Genomic DNA, 23,304 nt, shown 5'->3' on the forward strand with positions numbered 1-23,304 from the left:
TAATGGTCCTTTTGCTCTTGCTAGCCAATGAATGTTCCAATCAGTAGATTACTTTTACAGTGATATAGGAATATGCACTTAACTGAACACAGCTAGATTTGGGGATCAGGAATAGGTCAGAGGGTTGCAGGGCTGGAGAGGATTATAGTAATAAGTGGTAGCAATCATGATGGGATTTGATGACCATTTGAAAAGCGATGCATTAGTTAACAAGGGGACAAAAAATAAAGATGACGTGAGAATGAAGTAGAGAATTCTGGATGACCTCAAGTTCACGGAGAGTAGGACAAGACACAAATTTAATACAATTATCCCTCAAGGTTGCTGCGCAGGTCGATAGGGTTGTTAAGAAGGCGTATGGTGTGTTGGCCTTCATTAGTCAGGGTATTGAGTTCAAGAGCCGCGAGGTGATGTTGCAGCTCTATAGAACTCTGGTCAGACTACACTTGGAGTATTGTGTTCAGTTCTGGTTGCCTCATTATAGGAAGGATGTGGAAGCTTTAGAGAGGGTGCAGAGGAGATTTACCAGGATGTTGCCTGGATTGGAGAGCATGTCTTATGAGGATAGGTTGAGTGAGCTATGGCTTTTCTCTTTGGAGAGGAGGAGGATGCAAGGTGACTTGATACAGGTGTACATGATGATAAGAGGCATAGATCGAGTGGACAGACTTTTCCCCAGGGCGACAATGGCTAACACAAGGGGACATAATTTTAAGGTGATTGGAGGAAGGTATAAGGGGGATGTCAGGGGTAATTTTTTTTACACAAGAGAGTGGCGAGTGCGTGGAACACACTGCCGGCAGAGGTTATGGGGGCAGATACATTAGGGACATTTAAGAGACTCTTAGATAGCCACATGAATGATAGAGAAATGGAGGGCTATGTGGGAGGGAAGGGTTAGATAGATCATAGGGCAGGATAAAATGTCAGCACATTGAGGGCCGAAGATCCTGTATTCTGCTGTAATGTTCTATGTTCTAATTATTAGAAGGATTAGAGGGGAAATGAGATTCATTTTTACTCAGGTGCTGGGATCTGGAACTCACTGTATTAAAGGGTGGTGGAGGCAGAGTCCTTCACATTTAACAACTGACTGGACACACACTTAAAGGGTCATGACCTGCGGAGGTAGAGTTTGTGATTGAAGGTGAGGTGGTCTTTTTGGATTGGCAGTGATACGATGGGCTGAATGTCTGCCTCCTGTGCTGTGAAATTTTTATGGTTGATTTCCTAGGGAGGGCAGCCAGCAGTGCAGTAGTATTACCATGTGTAGGGGTTACAAAGGCATGGATGGGGTTGGGGGAGCGGGGGGCTTCAGTCGTAATTAAGGGGAGATAGAGATTGAGTAACTTCAGAGGTGGAAGCTGGTGTCCGAGTGCTGGTGCCCGAGTGCTGGTGCAGACATATGGTCCAATTCCTTTAAAATTAATCACCTCTGCTTGCAGTTTCTTTTGTTTCCATCTCTGTCTCAACTGCTGTCACTTCCAGAGAATTCTACATTAAAAACAGCATCTAGTTCAAGAATTCTTGTTGGGAGTCATCTTAAATTTTGTCATCTGGTGGCAACAAGTCTTTCATCGTTCAACCATCAAGCCCTTGCAACAGTCACACCACAGAGATTCTTTTGTGATTAGTTACCTTTCAAATAAAAATGTACATGAGAAGCAAAATAGTGGTTCATGTAAATTTGAAATTATAAGTACAAAAGATTAGGTGTGATAAAAATTAACTAGGTGATCAAGTACATACCTAACCTGGGCCATTCTGTTACAGATGTAGTGTGGCAAGAAATGTACTGTACAGGAGCTCATTTTTATTTTATTTTAATTTAGCTTATATTACTTCATTTAGAGTTATACAGCACAGAAACAGGCCCTTCGGCCCCACACGTCTATGCTGACCAAGATGCCCATCTAAGCTTGTCCCATTTGCCCAGGTTTGGCCCATATCCCTCTAAACCTTTCCTACTCATATACCTGTCCAAATGTCTTTTACTGTTATTGTACCCGCCTCAAACACTTTCTCTGGCAGCTCATTCCATTTGTCCAATCAGAATCTACAGCTCTCCACCACCCACCCCTCACCTCCCCAATTACAACATTGATTTACTCAGAGATTCTAAATTTTGCATCTCCACAGTTTCATTTGACAGCTTATTTCATGTTTTGATTATCCCACGTGTGAAGAACTTCCAGCTGCCAATGTTAAATTTAACTTTGTTCTAGTTTGAACTTGGGCCCTCTTGCCTTACTTCTCCAGTTTAATTTAAAATGGTAGCCCGGATTTCTTTTTCCATTCCCTTAAGATACCATGTGTACCTTTAGCACAGTGGCAGGCTGGAATATGAGAGAGATCCATGGGGAAGGATTTCATTCCTCACGCAATAAATTAGAAACTTTTTAATTATGTTAGGGAGTAAAAATTTTTCCATTTAGGTGATTTTACTAATACTCTTCTAATTGAAGATCCAGTGATTTGATTATGCCACTTGATAGTTGCAAGTAGTGGCATGTATGTTATTTACACCTTTACAATTATTGTTTTGTATTTAAGTTAAGTTGATACCACAGTCTTCCTGTTTCTCTGACTTCCCCTATTCATTACATAACCCCTTTACAGTTTTGTGCTCTCACGTGCAGTGCATCCTCCCATCCATCCAACTGTTCTGATAAAGGATCTTCAACTGGAAAATACTTCTCTTTCCACAGATGCTGCTTGACCTGTGAGTGCTTCCAGCATTTTCTGTTTTTGTCCGAAATAAATTAATTGTTCCTAAAGTCTCTTGGAAAATACTTTCTTCACAGAAAACAAGATACAAATTGCATGAGGCCAGCACATGGTCAAGGTAAAACATCCCAAGGCACCTCATAGAAATGCAAATAGAAATTAACACTGAGCTACAAAATTAAGACCGGTGATCAAAAACTTGGTCAAGAGTGTCTTAAAGAGGGGATACAGGTGGAGAAGTTTAAGGAAATCCAAGATCTAGAGTCCCAGACACCTGAAGGCATAGCTAGCGATGGGGGAAACATTTTTAAACTCAACATGCTCAAAATTAAGAAATACAGCTAGGCTTCCATCTCAATTTTAGTCTTTTAAGATCAGCTAATCCCTTGATATCCATTAATATATTTAAAATAGACAAAAAATATAAATCTATTGTGATATTTCAGATCTGATGTTTTTGATACTTTTAAACTAGTTTGGCAAATGATAAAATTGTTAAAAGGAAAACAGGAACGTTATCAAAATTTGTTGTTACAAACAGTTCAACTACTTTCTTCTATGAACATGGTTGTTTCTGTAAGCCTGTTTCTTAGTTCCCACTGGCAAGTTTCCATCCTAATCTTTGGCCAGTATTCTAACTTGCTTTTACTGTATAGAAGTTCGAAAGAGAAAATTGAACAGGAAATGCATGCCATACACAAAACATTTAATATATTATTGACAGATAATATACAGTTTCAATTTCAGTCATATATAAATTTTAATCAGTTCGTGCTCTGAACATTTAAGATTGAGAGTCAAGCTTTAGACGACTTTTCATCTAGTTTCATCTTAATTTTAATTTAAAAAAGACAAATGAGAAAGGTATTTCAAAAAAAACTTTTACTGAAGGATGCAAACCATTGATAGTTGTGTGGATAAAACAATAAATACAGGACAATTTTTTTAAAAATTTGGTGGGAACAAAAGCAAACATTGAAGATTCAGCAAATGATAGAAAAGAGGCAAGTGGAAACAAAACAACATTTATTACACACTCTGAATGAAGAGTTTTGTACTGAACAGGAAATGCACAACACTGAAAACAAAATGATGCACCATGGCATTTGACAAAGTCACCATTCAAGCTAAAAACATAGGAACAGGCTTTTTCTTTTGAAATAAAATTCTCAATGCTCATATGCTCTTTACTACTCTGCTATCAAATTACTGAAAGAACTTTCAGTTTTAAAGTGTAATCTTATATACAATCATAGACAAAGGTTTCTTGTCCATTAACCAGACAAAACTTCTTTTGGGCAGCCTATTTTCTTCAGTTTTCTACCCAGTGAGCCATTTGCAGCTTTTTTAAGCTCTGGTTCTAATATTGATTTTTCTGGGTTTAATGTCACTGATAATTTGATAGAGTAAAATTAGGGATTTCAAGGGGTTTTTTTTAGTTGTTTCAGGACACATCAATGGCCAGTGTGATTTAGAACTGGTTTCGACTTACGTGCACTGCAGTTCTCAATCTTTGATTAAATTTGCTTTCTACATACTGCAGCAAAATAAAAGCAATCAAATTAAACACATTTGTATCATTAAGGAAATATTCCAATTAGGGTAATGCAATTGCTGATAGGAGAGGAAGGAGTGGGGAAACAAGATACACCTTCCCACCCTATTGCTCCCAGTTATGGATCTCAGTCCATGTGACCATGGGGAAAGAGGATGGAGTGCTGCAGAATGTCACCTTAGGCCAAAGTTCTTGCCATCATGGATTCAGGTACAATGGGAAGATGCAAGGGAGAAAACAGACGAGAATCTAGTTTCCATTTAGTTCAGTAACTAGTTCTTCTTGCAGATAAGAAAGCTCACGGAGGCCATCAGCATTTGTTTCCGACTGGAATGGTTGTTAATGGCACTGGAGATCCATTTTCTAGATACTAACATCAGTCTTACAACATGCCTACCAGCAGTTACCCATTAGCTTTCATATATATTGTCTATCCAAATGAAAATATTATGAAGCGAAGATGATCCATTTTCTCAGCAGCTGAGGTATTGAGAATTGTTCGCTCTATCTTGAAACTAACTGTAACTGGAGCTACACCATGGGATTGCCTTGTACACAACATTCAGGATATCTACTCCAAGCGAAATCATTAGGGCACATATTTGAACAGAATGTCCATTTTTAAAAAGGATTGCTTGATAGTTTGGTTTGGTCCCATTAGTTTAAAACTGGAAAGTTTCAATGAAATTATCTCTGTCAGAATGACATTGAAAGGATTAGAAAACCCAAAGGGTGGCACATTTGGAATCCAGAAATACTTTCTATTCAACTTCAAAGGGCAGAATACAAACACAACAAACCCAGCTCCGTGGTAGGTCTTGGAGGAGCAATCCATTCTTTTAGCTTTGGAAATATTTTTACTCTGTATAAGATAAAGGCATTCCTAATGAATAGAGAAGACTTGGCTTGACATTGTGTGCCAGGTGAACTTAAGACAGCGGTCAGTCAATAGTTGAGCCAGAGGCTCCTGCATTACTGTTTGGTTGGCAGAAGAGGAAAAGTGCCAATAGATTGGGAGCCTCAAACTTCTCTATGTTGAACAGATACCATGGAGATCGTTTGATGCTTTCTAGACTCCATGTGAATCTGTTACAGAACTATGGATTCATGCTGCTCTTGCTACTCATAAATGCTCGCTTTCCCTTCTCAACAACATCCGTACCATGAATCAGATAGCGTGTCAGGAACCTGATGACACTCTCCTGTTTCTTCATTTTTGTTCTGTGTCATTAAAATGTGCTTTGCCCCAAAGAAAGAACCTTGAGCAGTTGATGCCTATAACTTTCCCTTGAAGCTTCTTATCATTCCATTTCAGGAGGTTGTCCCTTATGCCAATGGTCAGGGATACAACTGCACTGTCCAGATTGTGGCCACACTACCATGTCTACAATTAGCAGTAATGTCTCCTGGTGGAAGGCAGGAAATGGGATTAAGTGGTAACATTTCTAACACGTACAATACCCATGAGAAACACTGAAAGGCAACTGCCAAGAATTTTATGAATAAACATGTGCCCCTTAAAACAAGTTTGCCACTAATCTTTCTGGTTGCTTATTTATATTATGTTGGACATGTGGTGTATAATAAGCAATAAGGAATTGAATTTTGAAATGTGAAATAAATAGAATATGGCATGTCCAGCAGTATAGGAGAGATAATAAAACTTTCTTATGTACAGCACTGACTAAAATTCACCAGGGGATAAATGTCTTATCCAACTGCTTGCCACAACACATCCACTGTGCACACTCTCTAAATACTGCCTTGTAATAATAATTTGCAACCAAAACATGAGAAGTTAGCAAATTTACATTAAAACATTGAAACTTTTTATCAGGGAAATTTAGTATTGTAAATACCAAACAATTGAAATGTTAAACAATCTTGTAATCTTGGCCAAGTTCTGTGAAGTACAGAATCATCGCGTGTTAGAATACAATTTTCAGAATCTTTGATTGTATGCTTTCCCATTTCTGCCCCTCCTACCAGAACAAAGGAGGCTTCAACGCAAACTTACCAATCCAAGTGACATTTGCCTTTGTGGTTTAAATCTGAGTTGTCACACAGGGCAATTTTAACCACACTACACTTGCGAAACAAACTGCCCATGGTTCACGTGAACCTCTGAATTGTCGAGTCTGTTGCCCCCTGGTTTCTTCCGTGGCTGGCTCGACTACCTCCGGTGATGGCTGCGTCCTTTGCTGGAGTCCCTGTGACGGCTTCGCTCCCTGCCGGAGTCTCTGCGGTGCCGGCTGCGCTCCCGACTCGTGCTTTTCTGGCCACGGGCCCGCTCCCTGCTCGAGCCGGGCCGTCGGCGCCCCTGCTCCTCGCTTGGGTCCCGCTCCCGGCTGGAGCGCCGCCGGCCGCCAGCCCTCTCCCTGCTCTTGCGCCGCTTCTGCTCGCGGCTGGTGCCGTGCCGGCCGTGGCCCTGCTCGTTGGAGTCTCGCCAGCTGCGGCTCTGCTCCCTGCCATGCCGGCCACTGTCCTTCCTCAAACGGGTCTGGTGCCGGCTCCATTCCCGCTGGTGGCAGCTGCTGTCGCTGCTGGAGTCCCTCCAGTTCTTGCTCCGCTCACTGCTACTGCTGCTCTTGCGCGAGTTGCGTTCTTTGTTCAAGTCCTTCTGGAATTGGTGGCTTTCAATGTTGACAGGGTTGCTTTGCTGCTCTCCCTCTTTGTGGCTGGGGCCGTTCTGATACCTACTCTTTTTACCACAGCATTCCTGCGATGAACGTCCTTGACTGTTAGCGACCGTGGTCGCACACTGCTCATCCTGGGCACACTTGCCACCACTTTGACGATCAACAGCATTCATGTTTCTTTGAGATTCGACTTGATCCAAATTATTGACGAACCTTTCGGCCGCATCTGGGTGCCCATTTACGTCCTTGACAGGTGGAACACACTTGCCTTGAATGACAGCACCATGGCTGACAGTCCTACTGGTACCAGCCTGAGCGCACGTAGCAGTAGCAGTTCCCAACACTGGGGACATGCTCACAATAGACTTCACGGCTACTTGGTCTGCTTGGCGAGGCTTCGACTCTTCTCGGCTCTGCTGACTCTGGCTTTCCTTGCGCTTGAGGTTCTCCAGTAGTTTCTCTCTCAGCTCCTTCTCCTTCTGCTGGAGCTCGACGACTCGCTCTTTCTCCTCTTCGACCCGCCTGAGCTCGGCCTCTTGCTGCCGCCGCTTTTCTTCCATTTGCTGGAGGCGGGCTGCTTCCGCTTGGCGTGCCTCCAGCTCTTGCTGTTTACCAACCTGCAGAGAGCAGTCAAAATCAATGAGAGTTAAACAGTCTATTGGAAAATGAAAAGTAATCCACATGAGCTATAAACTTTGTAAAAAGAGAACAAAGCAGAATACTGTGGATGATGGAAATCCCAAATAAAAACTCTAGGATTATTCAAGATGTTGGGTAATAGAACATTACAGCACAATACAGGCCCTTCGGCCCACAATGTTGTGCTGACGTTTTATCCTGCTCTAAGAGCTATCTAACCCTTTCCTCCCACATAGCCCTCCATTTTTCTATCATTCATGTGTCTATCTAAGAGTCTCTTAAATGTCCCTAATGTATCTGCCCCTACAGCCTCTGCCGGCAGTGCGTTCCACACACCCACCACTCTCTGTGTAAAAAACTTACCCCTGACATCCCCCTTATACCTTCCTCCAATCACCTTAAAATTATGTCCCCTCGTGTTAGCCATTGTTGCCCTGGAAAAAAGTCTCTGACTGTCCACTCGATCTATGCCTCTTATCATCTTGTACACCTCTATCAAGTCACCTCTCATCCTTCTTCTCTCCAAACAGAAAAGCCCTAGCTCACTCAACCTATCCTCATAAGACATGCTCTCCAATCCAGGCAACATCCTGGTAAATATCCTCTGCACCCTCTCTAAAGCTTCCACCATCCTTCCTCTAATGAGGCAACCAGAACTGAACACAATACTCCAAGTGTGGCCTAACCAGAGTTCTATAGAGCTACAACATCACCTCACAGCTCTTGAACTCAATACCCCGACTAATGAAGGCCAACACTCCATACACCTTCTTAACAACCCTATTGACCTGTGCAGCAACCTTGAGGGATCTATGGATGCCCAAGATCCCTCTGTTCCTCCACACTGCTAATAGTCCTGCCGTTAACCTTGTATTCTGCCTTCAAATTCGATCTCCCGAAGTGTATCACTTCACACTTACCCGGGTTGAACTCCATCTGCCACTTCTCAGCCCAGCTCTGCATTCTATCAATATTCTGTTGTAATCTACAGCAAACTTCTACACTATCTACAACAACACCAATCTTTATCATCAGCAAACTTACTAACCCACCCTTCCACATCCTCATCCAAGTCATTTATAAAATCACAAAGAGCAGGGGTCCCAGAACAGATCCCAGTGTAATCTGGAGACACTAGAGAAACACTGTTGGAATCCAGATGAAAAACACTATGATGCTGGAGGAACTCAGCAGGCCAGTCAGCATCTATGGAGAAAAGCAGGTGGTCGTTTCGGGTCAGGACCCTTCTTCAGGATGGTTGACCGCTTGCTTTTCTCCATGGATGCTGCCTGCCCTGCTGAGTTCCTCCAGCATCATGGTGTTTTTCATCTGGGGACCCTGCTAGTTTTCAGATTGATATCACTTCATCAGTTCTGCTGAGAGGTCAACTAAAATGTTGCCTAAGAACACTAAGTGCTGGAAAAGCTCAGCGATCAGTGGAGACAGAAACAAAGTTGATGTCACAGGTCAACGACCCTTCATCAGAACTGATGATGGTACAAGACAGTGCTGTTATCAGCAGCGGTGGAGGGTCACAGCCAAACTGGAAGCATTTAAGAGTGTTGAATTGGTCCATTTCTCTCTCCGCATACACTGCCTGACTTGCTGAATACAGGTGACCCCATGCATTGTGGCTGTTCAAGTAATGAAAATTGGCCCTTACAGAATTCAGAAATCACTACCCAAAAATTTGAGACATGGAGTAAAGTTTGCTCACGGAATTTATGTGGAAGAAAAAAGTAAATAAAGAAATGCAACATTTAGTTTTCTTTCAACTTGCATTTCTTGATGCATGTGCAATAATGTGGCTTCGCGTTATGGAAAATCACGATACAGACTGTTTTCCAGGAAGGTCACCTCCCTGTAACGTGGGAATCGCCTGTATTTCCAGCACTTTCATTTCAGATTTCTAGCACCTGTAGCTTTTTTTTCCCCAAACTGAAACATTAATCAGCAATCTTTCAAACATCATTAAAAGCTTAAAAGACTCATTCAAGTTTAAAAGGTAATAATATTCCTATTTAAGACCTTCCCGATGGCCAGTGAATGGAAGCACTAAACATCCAAGTCCAGGAGTGCACAACTTTTATTATAGGGAGGACCAGAATTATAATCCAAAGTTCTTCTGAGGGTCACTCATAAGGTAAACAGATTATTTTGATTATACATAACTGATATTTTCAATCAAGTTTAAAGGGGAAAAAGGCATCCTCACCTAAGATTAAGAACTTAACAGCATTGGTCCCCTGCAGTTCAGTGCTCATGACTCGAAAGAAGCTGCAGAGAGTTGTACACTCAGCCAGCTCCGTCATGGGCACAACCCTCCCTGACATCGAGGACATCTTCAAGAGGCGGTGCCTCAAGAAGGCAGCATCCATCACTAAGAACCCTCACCACCCAGGACATGCCTTCCTCACGTTACTACCATCAGGGAGGAGGTACAGGAGCCTGAAGACCCACACTCAACATTTCAGGAACAGTTTCTTCCCCTCTGCCATCAGATTTCTGAACGGTTCATGAACACTATCTCATTATTCCTCATTTGCACTGTTTATATTGTTTTTGTAACTTACATTAATTTTTATGTCTATGTCTTGCACTGTACTGCTGCTGCAAAACAACAAATTTCACGACATGTGTCAGTGATAATAAATCTGGTTCTTATTCTGAATGCTTCCAATTTGGCTGTGATCTGCTGCCTCTGGATTGATGCAATTCCAAAAATCAAACAGTACCCCGATACCAGATTCGTAAATGTTTTTCAGTATCATACATCAATGTCATTGCTATTCCAACAATAAATAATAGATAGAGGTCCTAGGAGCATACACACTTCCTGTGTGTGTGGGTAGCTTACTGCCTTGATAACACAACTTTGAGGAACATATAAAGAAGCTTTCAGCTCAAATCTGCACTATAGCAGATCACCTGGTCTGCTGGTAGTCATGGACACTCCAATTTATAAAGCTTTCTTCAGTAAGACAAATGGCCAAATCCAATCCTATTTTCATTAGGCAAGGATATTAAGGGATACATGATCAAGATGGGTGGATGGAACTAAGACACAGACCAGCCATGCACTTAAAAGAATAAAACCCTTGCATGCACATTAGGACATTCCATAGATCTTTCCAGCCAATAAAGTAATTTTGAATTGCAGTCAGTGTTGAGCAGAAAAGTTAGTTATATCTATTCCAGTTTTTATATTCTAAACAGTAGATGGAAGTGTTTCCAGGGGTGGCAGGACAATCTCAAGGCCCTTATGTCTTACCAAAGACTACCAGGACTTAGCAGCAGCAGCTTATGACGTTAAATCCAAACCATACACAGTGATGCCAGTCATCCATGTACACCATCTGCTAATGAGGTATAATTCTCAGACGCTCACCTTGGCTCTGCTGAGCAGCTCTGCGATAAGTCGGATAGACTGCAGGTTCCTCTGTGCCAACAGGAGTCTTCTTTCCTCCAGAGCAATCTTCTCCTGCAGTTTTTTCTGCTCCTCCCGCTGCAGTTTACGCACATTTCGTCGCTCCTCCCGCTCCTTCTGCTTCTGTTCCCTCTTTCTGACTTTTTCTTCTCTCTTCTTTTCTCTCTCTTGCTCTTCAAACTCTCTCTGTTTCCTGGAGGAAACAGAAGCACGAAAAACAAAGCAGTTAGCAATCCATTCTGTAGGCTCTGTAATATTCCAAAAGGTATGACATCATGCTGGCTGGCAGGCTGACTTAAGTTAGGGTCTGAGAAGAAGGAAGAACTCCTACATTCCTGAACAAAAACTAACAATAGAAATCTCTTTAAATCATTTCAAATTATTTCCTTTTATTGTTAAGTCAGATTATAGCTATCATTAGACTCACCAAATGTAATGAACAGTACACACTGTAGTCAATTCTATACAGTGGCCTTATGCATTTCAATAACATTGCAGTATTCCTAATAGCCACATAAGATCAATGCAAATGAAGCCTACTGAAACAGCTCAGAGAATAAGACCACTTATAAGCCTATTTTAAATGGGATCAGGCCTGCATAAAACAGCAAATATACAACATGAGCATGGCAGTAGTTTCTGGGCCAGTGTATTCTGACTTATCTGCGAATGGATGAGTGATACTATCATGACTAGACTTAGGAAGTGCACCAATGGGTCAAAACATTAAACTGAGGCCTTACCTGCCCTCTCCAGTTGATATAACGATCCCACAACATTATGTTGAATGGGAAGAAATTTAAGGAATCTTGGCCAATATTTATCCCCGCAGTCAATGGACTACAAGACACCCAATCTGGTATTGCTTTATTTCTGGAGCTGGCTGTGCTCAAATTGGCTGCTGCTTTTCCTATCTTACAACAGCAAACATCTCTCAAAACTATGATGTGATGCACTTTAGGGCATCGTGAGTTGGTGAAAGATGCTACATCAATTCAAGTTTACCTTTCAATGATATTGCTTCCCTTCTCCTTCTCTGTAGTGGACATCATGGGGCTGAAAGGAGCTATCAAAGCAAGCAATTTCACGTGACAAAGGTGTCGTAGTTCAGAGTCACATTAAAAATGTTACTAAACAAGAGCTGAAGTCTTTGCTTCCTCACTTTGTAAGTTTAATGTGTCTCAATCCCCACGATAAAATGAGGTTGTGCTTTTTGAAATTAATTTTGAAGGAACTGGAACAAGTTGATTCCCTTATCCAACCAGTGCAAGCCACCTTATGCCACATCAGATCAAATGACAGATGTGATGTTGAACTTACGGTATCAATTACTTTCAGCCTGAGTTAAAAAGGACAGATGGTTAGACATGGGAAAGTTCAGCAGCTGACAGCTTAGTTCAGTCATTTGTCAAAAGCAATCTCAGCAGGTGTAGTACCTTGTGCCAAATTTATTCTGGTTTTAGGTTTTTTTCCCCAAGTATTAGTGATGCAGCAACAACAGCAAATAAAATAATGCATCACCTATAGTGCTGGTGTCCTTCAAAATAAAAACAAAACCTCTGCCCTGCTGATGGGAGTGCTGCATTGTTATCTCTCCTTGACTCAGCATTAGCGATGTTTGTATGCCTGGTGTAAAATACTGCTGTTCAGAAGTTGATTACATCTCAGTCAAACCAGTGTACCTTTCCTCATCTTTCTTTCGCTCCTCTTCCTCTTTCTCGCGACGCTTTTGCTCTTCCCGCTGCAGTTCCAGTTCCTGCAGCTTCTGTCTCTCCATCTGTCTCCTTCTGATCGACGAGTCGCTTAGGTGCTTCGTCGTGTCAAATGTCACCTGGAATACAAGACGACTTCTGAAAACATTTTCAGACCTCATTTTCTTCTCAAATGTCAAGATATTGACCTTGAAGGTAAATTCCCACCTTCTCTGACTGCCTAACACTGCCTTCCTCAAGCATATTCTTTGTTTTTGGCCCAGTGCTATCAGGAGAACAATCCAACAGCACTGACTCAATGTACCAAAGGGCATCGTTCCATGCTATAATGACTTTATGGGTAAATATTGGGCACCAGCTTCTAGGATCATCAATTATTAAGTTCACATCTGAATCCCAAATAAATTGGTGAGTAGGTAAAGGTTATTAATGCCCCAAAATGTCAGGCAAGCAAGTGGCACCCCACAATGTAGCAGGAGAGAGAGCAGGCACAGCAGAGGCATCTGGGTTTGACAGAAGACTCTGCTTTAGATGGGGTCAACTTATTGCTTCTCTATGATGGTTTCCAGTGGCTAAAGTGTAGAGGCACTGAGTTGTAGACCAGCAACTTCAACTGAGAAGAAGTTGCCATGTGGCCTTTTTGAAATATTAGCAATGTGCCATATAAACAGAAAATGCAAGAAACGTTCAGTAGGTCAGGCAGCATCTGTGGAAGAGAAAACAGAGTTAACGTTTCAGGCCGAAGAACCATTGTCAGAACTGGGATAAAGAGAAAATAAGTTAAGTCGCAGAGAGGATGTGGGAGGGATGGATAGGACAAAGGGGACATTGCTGAGGGGGTGAGGCCAGAGTTATCATGGTGATAAGCTGCTGATGAAGCCATTATACTGATGGATTAATGAGGGCAGTTAGAGAGAGAGAGAGAGAGAAACATACAAAGGAACATACAAAAAAATTGTGAAATGCAGTTCAAAGTTGTGAAATAAGGCAGTTGTTAATGGAGAGTGAAAGTTAATATTATAGGTGGATTATCTCGCGGAACTGGACTGCCCAGTTTTGACATAAACACAGAAAGCAAGTTACTGGAAATTATTGAATTTGATATTGAGTCCAGAAGACTGCAATGTGTTCAGATAGAAGATGAAGTGGTATTCCTCAAGATTACATTGGGTCTTGTTAGAACAGTGCAGGAGGCCAGACAGATAGCTCAGAATAGTGGTGGGATGGAGACTTAAAATATCAGGCAAGTGGAATTTCAGGATTGTCCCTGTGGACTGAATGCAGGTGCTCTGCAAAGTGGTCATCCAATCGAGCTTAGTTTTTCCAGCGGGATTTCTACCTGTCTTTTCATCTATGTGCCAATTTACCCTCAATATACAATCTTAAACAGACCTTCGGGCTGAGTCCATCTCATTTGGTTGGGTTCACAATGTAGAACCAGCAGCCCCAAGAGCTCCATGTGTTTTATAAATGTAAATAAGCATCATTAATCACTTCTCTTTCAATTAATATTTTTAAAAATCCACTGTTAATTAAATTCCACATATTGTATGACCTGGCCTCACATCTCTTTCATTGCTCTTCTTACCCAGGGCGAGATGTCCTAAACAGCACAGAACACATGAAGCACTCACCTTTATGCTGCAGGCCACTGCCTTTGCATCATCACCTTTGTACAGTAGTTTCATTCCCCTCAAGGCATCCATTGCCTTCACAAATCCTATGTATTCCTGATACTGAATATAGGCTTCAAAGTTCAAATGACCACCAAAGCTGAAGGTGTGAAAGTTCTTTCCTGTCATTTCCTCTCTGTAAGGGTCCAACATTGGGATGTCCACATTCCGAATCTTGCCAAAGGTTTCAAACACCTTGCGCAGGATAAAGTCACTTGGCTTTTCTGAGCTAGAGTTCTTCAGTGCAAACCATTTGCATGGCAATCCTTCCAAATGTATGGTATCCGGCCTCTCTCCTGGTAAAGTCTCATTTACATCTTTGGCGTCCCGGAAGAAGGAGTCCCAGTCATGACGGGTTGGAAAGTCTATTTTCACCTCGGCTGCTCGTACCTTTAAAGTGTCCGTGAAGCCACTGAGTTTAATAGTCTTGGCATCCAGCTTGGACAGAAAAGTTTTCACCATGTTCTTGTTTTCAACTTCCCCCTCGAAGCGAACAAAATCCATTGTGCTCTTGGACACGCGGAGCGTGGCGAACTGCTCAGGATGAACCATGCACTTGAGTCTCTCCATCACCTCCCAGTTCGATATGGATTTTCCAGGCTGTTTCAGCTGAGGAAGTGACACACTAATGGTCAGCTTTGCAATCGGCTTCAGGAACAATCCCTGGGGGGCAAACAGCTCTACGGCCTCCGAGGTATCATGTACTATTGTAGCAGCCATCATTAACACCAATCAGGAGTCTAAATGAAAAAGGAAAGAATGAGTAAATTGGAGTTAAATGGCATCTGTGGAGTCAATAGATTATATGACTCTTCCACACCTAATAATTAAGATTGCTCCTATTACGAAAATTACATCAGCTTGTTTGACTGGGGATTAACAGGGAGCGTGCATCTAAGTTACCAAGGGATAAACTGTAATTGGATGTTGGGTGATTCATGATGAAAAGCAGATCCACAGAATGGGTTACTGGTCTGAATGGTGAATATCGGCACCCTGCACATATTCAAAAGAGAGCGTGACTAGTTACTGGTTGAGGGCAGGCCCAAAAATCCAAGTGGGAGAAATACCAGGTAATGCAAGCATGTTCAATCTAGTCTACTCATTGTTTTGGGGCAGGAGAATTTTCTGATTTCCTTTTCATGATCAGCCTTTCACTTCCCTCCTCCATCTGCCCATCAACCCCTCCTCATCTGGATCCATCTATCGCTTGCCAGCTCTTGCCCTACCCCTCCCCTTCACCTATTTATGTTGGCTATCTCCCCTCTATTCTTTCAGTCCAGCAGAGGACTCTCTACCTGAAATATCGATTGTCCATTTCCCTCCACAGATGCTGCCTGACCTGCCGAGTTCCTCCAGTAGTTTGTTTTTTTTTGCTTTGGATTCCAGCATCTGCAGTTTCTTGTGTCTCCAAGAAGAAGGGTATTTAGATTAATTAGATCATTTTGCAGAAGAGGCAACAACACTTTTTCTTCCCAAACCCAGGAAATTATAAGGCCACAGATAGACAGAGAGTATCCAAACACAATTACTCAAACTTCACAACTACATTGTCCAAGCCCAAGAAACAAGGCAGCCTTCCCCGGCTGTCATTTTCTTATGTGCATAATAATTAGTAATTCTTTTTCCATTAGCTATCCTAATATCCTAGAATCACAGAGATGCATTACAGGGAAGGCTGGTGTTCATAGTGCTGTTGCTTCTTCTGCAGAGGCAACAAAGGGCTGCAGATGATGGAATCTGACGGGAAGTTCAAGGGAGATATCAGAGGGAGGCTTTTTTACCCAGAGAGTGGTTGGGGCAGGAATGTGCTGCCTGGGGTATTGGTGGAGGCAGGTGCATTGGTCAAATTCAAGAGACTGTTAGATAAGCATATGGAGGAATTTAAAATAGGGGGATATGTGGGAGGAAGGGGTTAGATAGCCTTAGGCATGGTTTAAAGGTCGGCACAACATGGTGGGCCGAAGGGCCTGTATTGTGCTGTACTGTTCTATGGTTCTAATAGGAAAGGAAGGCACAGATGGAATCAAATAAGGAAAGTGGGGTGGGCAAATGTAAACGGGGGGGAAGAGGACCAAGTGAGAAGAGTGTCTGGGTAACGGACAGACTCTTCTCCTTCTTCATAGTTTTGTAATCTTTCCCCCTCCAAGTATTTTCCTACCGACTCTTCCCAACAATTTAAAAAAAATTTCTTTGTGCTGCCCCTGTTTGAAACTCAAGAGCTGATACTTATTGTATTAAAAAAACAGGAACCTTGCAAAACAGGGTGCAGGAACGAACTGTATTAACAAGCTGTTCATTTATTTCTACAATGTTATGGAATATCTGTAACAGATTGTTACGTCAGACCTGCATCCCAACCTTAGCCTTGAACTCTTAGCTTCCCATGTAACTCCAAAAATCTGGCATTCCTGGGGCTTCGGTGGGGCCAGACAAGTAGATTTTCCAGACTATTGGATGCAACTTAAATACCACCAAAATACTTTTATTTCACTTTTCTACATATTACATAGCAGTGTAATGAATGCTCCAATGAAGCCAGTGAGTTTAGAGGGAGCTGGAAATGTGCAAGCGCTCCAAACCTTGGCTCTGGCCACAAATCCACCCACGTTCCAGACCCAACCCAGCCTGTGGCTGCACACCTTGCTTTCACTCTGAACACCTGGATCACATTCTGGACTTGTGAGCGAGTCAGATGCCGGACTTTCAGGACTTCTGAACAAACAGATTTTTAGAGCTATCAGAATTTTACTGTACTGTCTCCCCAATTAGACCCGGGTTCAATTCCTGCAACTGTCTGTAAGGAGTTTTGTACGTTGTCCCTGTGTCTGCGTTGGTTTCCTCCGGGTGCTCCGGTTTCCTCCCACATTCCAAAGATGTACGGGTTAGGAAGTTGTGGGCACGCTATGTTGGTGCCAGAAGTGTGGCCACACTTGTGGGCTGCCCCCAGAACACTACGCAAAAGATGCATTTCACTGTGTGTTTCGATCTACATGTGACTAGTAAAGATATCTTACCTTATTTCATCATTTGCTCTCTCCAAGCTAAATTCCTGCTAACTGGCTGTCACATTGAAAACAGAACTGCATTAATGGGTTCTTTTCAGGCTGGTAGGGTATAAGTAGTGGATACCCCAGAGATTGGTTCTTGGCCCTCAACTGCTTATTATTTATACTAATGGCCTGGAGGAGGAAACAAGATACAAGGTTTCCAAGTTTGCCGATGATAGGTAAATAGATGGAGGACTTTGTGATTCTGCAAGGAGATACAGAAAGATTTAATGAATGGGCAAAAAGCGAGCAAATGGAGTTTAATGTGGGGAAGTGTGAGGTCATGCAGAGAAATCAAAAGGCAGATTATTGTCGAAATGGAGAGAGACTGCAAACGAGTGAAGTTCAGCAGAAGGATCCAGGTGTTCGAATGCAGGAATCACAAAACACGATCAGGCAGATCCAACAAGTTGTTGGAGGCGGCAAAGAGCATTTTGGCCTTCATTGCAAAGGGGTTGGAGTTTAAAAATAGGGAGGTTTTGTTACAGTTGTACAGGGTGTTGGAAAGCCATACTTGCACAGTTTTGGTCCCCTTATGTTAAGGATATGGTAGCGTTGGAGGCAGTCCAAAGGAGGTTCACCAGGCTAATTCCTGGGATGAAAGGGTTGTCCTATCAAGAGAGGTTGGACAGTTTGGTTCTATATTCCTTGGGGTTTAGAAGAATGAGGGGAGCCTTATTCAAACATGTGAGATCCTACGGGGGATTGACAGGGTAGATGTTGAGATACTTTCACAAATGGAAGAATCATGAACATGGGGACATAGATGCAAAATAAAGGACTGATCATTTAAAACTGAGGTGCGTAGAAATTTCTTTTTACAAAGGGTGGTGAATCTTTGGAATTCTCTGCTGCCAAGGGTGGAGGCTAGTCCATTAAATAGGTTTAAGGTGGAGACAGAAAAAAAATTGAAGGAACGAGGAATTGAAGGTAATGGCACAGAAGAGGGGTTAAGGCCAGCATAGACCAACCTGACCATACTGAAGGCAGTGCAGGCTTGAGGGGCTGATGGCCTACTCCTGCCCCCATTTTCTTGTGCTCATCCGATCTAATTGTCACTTCACTGATGACAATCAGACTTTCCTCCCTGTTTCCACCCCTTTGAAAACTAATGGCATCACCATCCTGATTTTCACTCCGTTCTTCTAAGCTTTTCTTCTAAACCATACTGCTACCACTACAGCAAACACTGGAAATATCAGGTCAGGTGGCATCACTAGAGAGAGGAATTCAGTTCTGAGCACTTATTAACACTTCTTCCTTCTTAGACAATGTGTGGACTATTCAAAACACCATCAAGGGCTAAATATAGGCTGTTACCCCCACCATGGCTACAGACTGAATAATCTACAAAATGCACTGATGACACTTGCTAGGTTACTCTGAAGCAGCTTCCAAAACTGCAAACTCCCATCACCAAAAAGGACAAGAGCAGCAGACACATGAGACACCATCATCTGAAAGCTCTCCTCCAAGTCACATACCATCCTGATATGGAAATACATCCCTGCTCCTTCATTGTCACTGGATCTAAATCCTGCAGCTCCCCACTCAGTAATACCACGGGAGCACCTTCACCAGAAGGGATGTAATGCTTCAAGGTGCTAGCTCACCACCACCTTCTCAAAGACAATCAGCAATGGATAATAAATGCTGCACTTACCAGTGGCATTCACAAATAAATAAATTATGATTGCACAACCCATTCTTCTTCTGTGAATTTCAACCTTGTTGAACTCTATCATCCGAAATCTCTTCACCTTACAAACTAGGGACAACTGGTCTCCCTCTCGGAACTTCAGGGGAGGTCTTCCCATGGTTTGGAAAGTGAAGAGGAAACTTATGGTGCTGAGAGTTCAAAGAATGAGTTATGTAATTTTACTTTCTTTATTTCCAAGACATGGGCAATGTTGCTATATCTGAAGCTTGAAATATAACCTCAATCATTAAACTGATCAATGATACAAATCTACTTAAGGGGAAAGACTCCAAAATCATATTCCATATACACAATCACTTCAAGAGTCCAATTACCCAGGAAGAAAAATGTCCTTTAAAAGTTTTCCAATAAAAGTTAACATTTCACCTCAAATTAGAGACAAATCCACTTGGCACTTGCACGTTCTTGCTATTTGTTTCTAACAAGTAACCCTACAAATGCAGGGAAGCATTATGGTTACATTACTGGGTTAGTAATCCAGGTGTCTACAAGCTACAGACATTTGCATGATGTAACTGCAATTGGTGAATTTAAATCTAATTAAAGATAAAATCTAGAATCCAGCTCCCCACAGTTCGCATGAAAGTAGTGGATTCTTGTTGAATAAAAAATTGCTTTACTAATGGAGACACAAGAGACTGCAGATGCTGGAATGTGGAGCAACAAACAATCTGCTGAAAGAATTCAGCAGGCAGAGCAGTATCTGTGGGAGGAAAGGAATTGTCAATGTTTCAGGTCGAAACCCTGCATCAGGACTCAGTGAATCAGTCCTCAGTCCTAATGCAGGGCTTCGACCCAAAACATTGACAATTTCTTTCTTCCCACAGATGCCGCTTGACACACTGAGTTCTTCCAGCAGATTGTGTGTTGCTTTGCTAACGTTCGCTCAAAAAAAATATTTGCCATCCTTGCCCTATATGTGACTCTGAATACACAGTACTGTGGTTGACTCTTAACTGTGTCACTCAGTTCAAGGGAATTAAGAATTCCAACATTGCCAGGAATGCCTACATCCTGTGAATGAATTTAACTATTCTTCTCCATACTTCCCATGAAATGTAGCAACAACTAATGCTTGAACAGCTGATGGTTCAGACTAGGCCAGAAATAAACAAGATGCCAACATATGGGAGCAAATTTGCAACCAGCTACACATACTTTGTTCACCAACTTTTTCCCCCCTTTCAAACGGTTCAGGACTGAATTAACCTCAGCAGCAGAAATGAGATAGAATCTATAGTCAGAGATTGCGCCTGTGCAACCAGGACAGAAGGCGATTAAATGGCAATGCACCTGGATTACACTCTGCTAACTCCAGGAACTTGCAAGTGAACAACATTGGGATTGACTTTCTGAAACCTAAAGTATCAGAATTATTTTTTAATGCCCATTGTTTTAATTAGGATTCTTGTACATCAGTAAGCAGATTGAATTTGGGTCTTGACTATCAACTTAAAAAACAAATTTTAGTCACCAAAAAGAAAAATGAATCAAATTGAGCAGGATAATTTTAGCTGAAAAATCAGTTTTCATTGTGAACACCTCCCAGCATCTACAAACACTCATCACATCGAAATGACCCAAACTGCACCATGTAATGCATTTTTTTTTGGGAGTGCAGAGACTGTTTTTACACAAGAAAAAAGATCCTTCAGTGTCAACAACATCCTGCAAGGAATAACAAAATGAGTGATCAGGTTTTGGCAGTAACAGCTTGGGGAGCATTATAATGGCAGCACTGGGAGCACTGCCTGCTCTTTACCAATAGATGTCAAAGATTAGCTGAATGTTCTTTTACCTTCAGGTGGCTACTTATTCAGTACTTACTACAAAAACCCTGAGAACATAAGAAAATAAGAGTACTGAATTTAGCCTGCTCTGACAAGCAATTAGTGTTACAATCAATGTCAGCTTTGCTTTCCTGCCTTATCCCCATATCCCTTCCTTCATCCCAAAAAATAACTGATCTCAATTCTGAATCTGTTCAGTTACTGAACATACATAGCCCACTCGGATAGAGAACTTCAAAGATAATTCTTTTCAGTGTATCTCCTCCTTCCATATTTGGTATTGTTTTTACTAAATGTTTCAGCAACTCATCCAAGTTAAAGGACCAGAACTGTTTTTTTCAAAAATGTGTTTGTTAATGGGTTGTGGATGCCACCAGCACTTCTTGTCCATTCCCAATCGCCCCTAAACCATGGAAGCCATTAACACTCAATCAAATTGGTGAGTCTAGGGGCACATACAAGAAAGACTCTGCAAGGATTACCGATGCACCATGGAAAGCATCCTATCTGGATGCATCACAGGTTGGTACAGCAGTTGCTCTGCCCATGATCGCAAGAAACTGCAGAGTTGTGGACACAGCTCAGCACATCACAGAAACCAGCCTCCCCTCCATATACACATTTCTCGTTGCCTCGGTAAAGCAGCCTGTATAATCAAAGACCCCAACCATCCCGTCAGTCTCTCTTCTCCCCTCTCCCATCGGGCAGAAGATACAAAAGTCTGAAAGCACGTATCACCAGGCTCAAGGACAGCTTCTATCCCACTGTTATAAGACTATTGAACGGTCCCTAGTACGATAAAATGGACTCCTGACCTCACAATCTACCTCGTTATGACCTTACACCTTATTGTCTACCTACACTGCACTTTATCTGTAACTATAACACTTTATTCTGCATTCTGTTATTGTTTTACCTTGTACTATCTCAATGCACTGTGTAATGAATTGATCTGTATGAACAGTATGCAAAACAAGTTTTCCACGGTACATGTGACAATAATAAACCAAATTTACCAATTTAGTTTACCAGTTAGATTTATATAACAACCTGACAGTTTCATGGTCATCACTAATGATACTAGTTGCCTGTTATGATTTACTGAATTACTTGAATTTAGATCCCTACCTGCCATTGTGGGTGTGGGATTCAAACTCACTTTTCTGGATGCTAATCCAGTAAATTAACCACTATGTTACCATACCCACAATGCTATCACTGCCCTCAAGGACCTTGCAGTACCTCAGGGACATGGCTGTATCCCATCCTTTGTGATTATGATTCAAAGGTAGGCACCATTGGCTTGGAGTTCCTTTAGCCTCCAATGGGCAATTTAACTGCTGAGGTCGTAAATGATGTAGTAGGAGTACAACTAGTTTCCCTGTTCTATGGTACTGCACAATATCTCTTGAAATGCTATCAGAACCACAAGGTAAATAGGTTTGCACAAGGTAAACACAAGATAAAAAGCTCACACCAACTACTGCACTAGAATTTTTTTTTGTTTTCCTCATACTCTCCTTGTACCTTATATCTATCTATATATTTTTTTTTAAACAGTCTACTTTCCCTACAGTCAACAGGTTCTTGAACCGACCTGCACAACCCTAATCCTACCTCAGCAACAGAACACCACAGACCACCTCTTGGACTACCGTGGACTTGTCTCGCTTTGCACGAGCGTCTCGCTTTGCACGAGCGTCTCGCTTTGCACGAGCGTCTCGCTTTGCACGAGCGTCTCGCTTTGCACGAGCGTCTCGCTTTGCACGAGCGTCTCGCTTTGCACGAGCGTCTCGCTTTGCACAGTCTTTTTTCTCCCCCTCTTCACAGTCTTGTAATAACTTATGTATAATTTATACTCTCGGTGTTGTATGAACCTGGGTGCCTGTGACGCCCACTGTACCTGTGCCTCACCGCACTTGGGCACACGACCACAAACTCGACCCGAACATTAGATGTTCAATGCGTGGCCCCCTCCGCCGACGGGAACAGCTTCCCTCCCAAGTGCTGTTCACCTTCAGTAACTCCCCTCCTCCCCTCCGGTGCTGGGAGGGGGCAACCGCGGCCTCCCGAGGGCCGGCTGGGGAGGGAGCGGGTTCCCCCGCCTTTCCGGCCGGACCCCGGGGCTTTCCGGCGGCCCCTTCAGCACGGGCTCCCTCCCCACCTCAGCCGGCGAGCGGGGTGACCGCGGCTCGGAGCCCCCCCAACCCCCCGGCGGCGGGTGGATCCCCCTCACTTACTGCGCCCCGGCCCCCGCCTCCTTCCCGCAGCGCAGCGCCGTCGCCTGGCGCCCTCCCGGCCGCGACTCCCCTCAGGAAGGACCCAAACCCAGCCACCACCACCCTCACAAAGTTGAGCAACCGGCTCCATTC

At 42.7% G+C, this 23,304-nt stretch overlaps 1 protein-coding gene across 3 annotated transcripts; it reads right to left on the reverse strand.

Annotated features, from left to right (window-relative positions):
* Positions 1-3,385: 3,385 nt before the first annotated feature.
* akap17a (A kinase (PRKA) anchor protein 17A) lies at positions 3,386-23,236 on the reverse strand. 3 transcript variants are annotated; one of them, XM_052026024.1, is made up of 5 exons: positions 22,836-23,113; positions 14,334-15,112; positions 12,670-12,818; positions 10,949-11,180; positions 3,386-7,538 (listed from the first exon to the last, which is right to left on the reverse strand). In XM_052026024.1, exons 2-5 carry the CDS (start codon positions 15,093-15,095, stop codon positions 6,456-6,458), a joined length of 2,226 nt encoding a protein of 741 aa, XP_051881984.1. In that variant the 5' UTR covers positions 15,096-15,112; positions 22,836-23,113; the 3' UTR covers positions 3,386-6,455. The 3 variants fall into 3 exon arrangements, with proteins under 3 accessions (XP_051881984.1, XP_051881986.1, XP_051881985.1); XM_052026026.1 differs by having other exon boundaries at positions 22,810-22,865; XM_052026025.1 differs by lacking the exon at positions 22,836-23,113 and adding an exon at positions 23,173-23,236 and having other exon boundaries at positions 3,387-7,538.
* Between the last annotated feature and the right edge of the window lie 68 nt (positions 23,237-23,304).

Source organism: Pristis pectinata, chromosome 11 (assembly GCF_009764475.1).
Source record: "Pristis pectinata isolate sPriPec2 chromosome 11, sPriPec2.1.pri, whole genome shotgun sequence".
NCBI lineage: Eukaryota > Metazoa > Chordata > Chondrichthyes > Rhinopristiformes > Pristidae > Pristis > Pristis pectinata.

Bases quoted from the DNA above. Each gene is read 5' to 3' on its own strand.
- akap17a (XM_052026024.1), bottom strand. From the start codon at position 15,095: ATGATGGCTGCTACAATAGTACATGATACCTCGGAGGCCGTAGAGCTG. The intron at 11,181-12,669 runs GTACACTGGTTT...TGTTTCCTCCAG, and splicing joins CGAAAGAAAGATGAGGAAAG to GAAACAGAGAGAGTTTGAAG. The intron at 7,539-10,948 runs GTGAGCGTCTGA...TGCTCTCTGCAG, and splicing joins AGCTGCTCAGCAGAGCCAAG to GTTGGTAAACAGCAAGAGCT.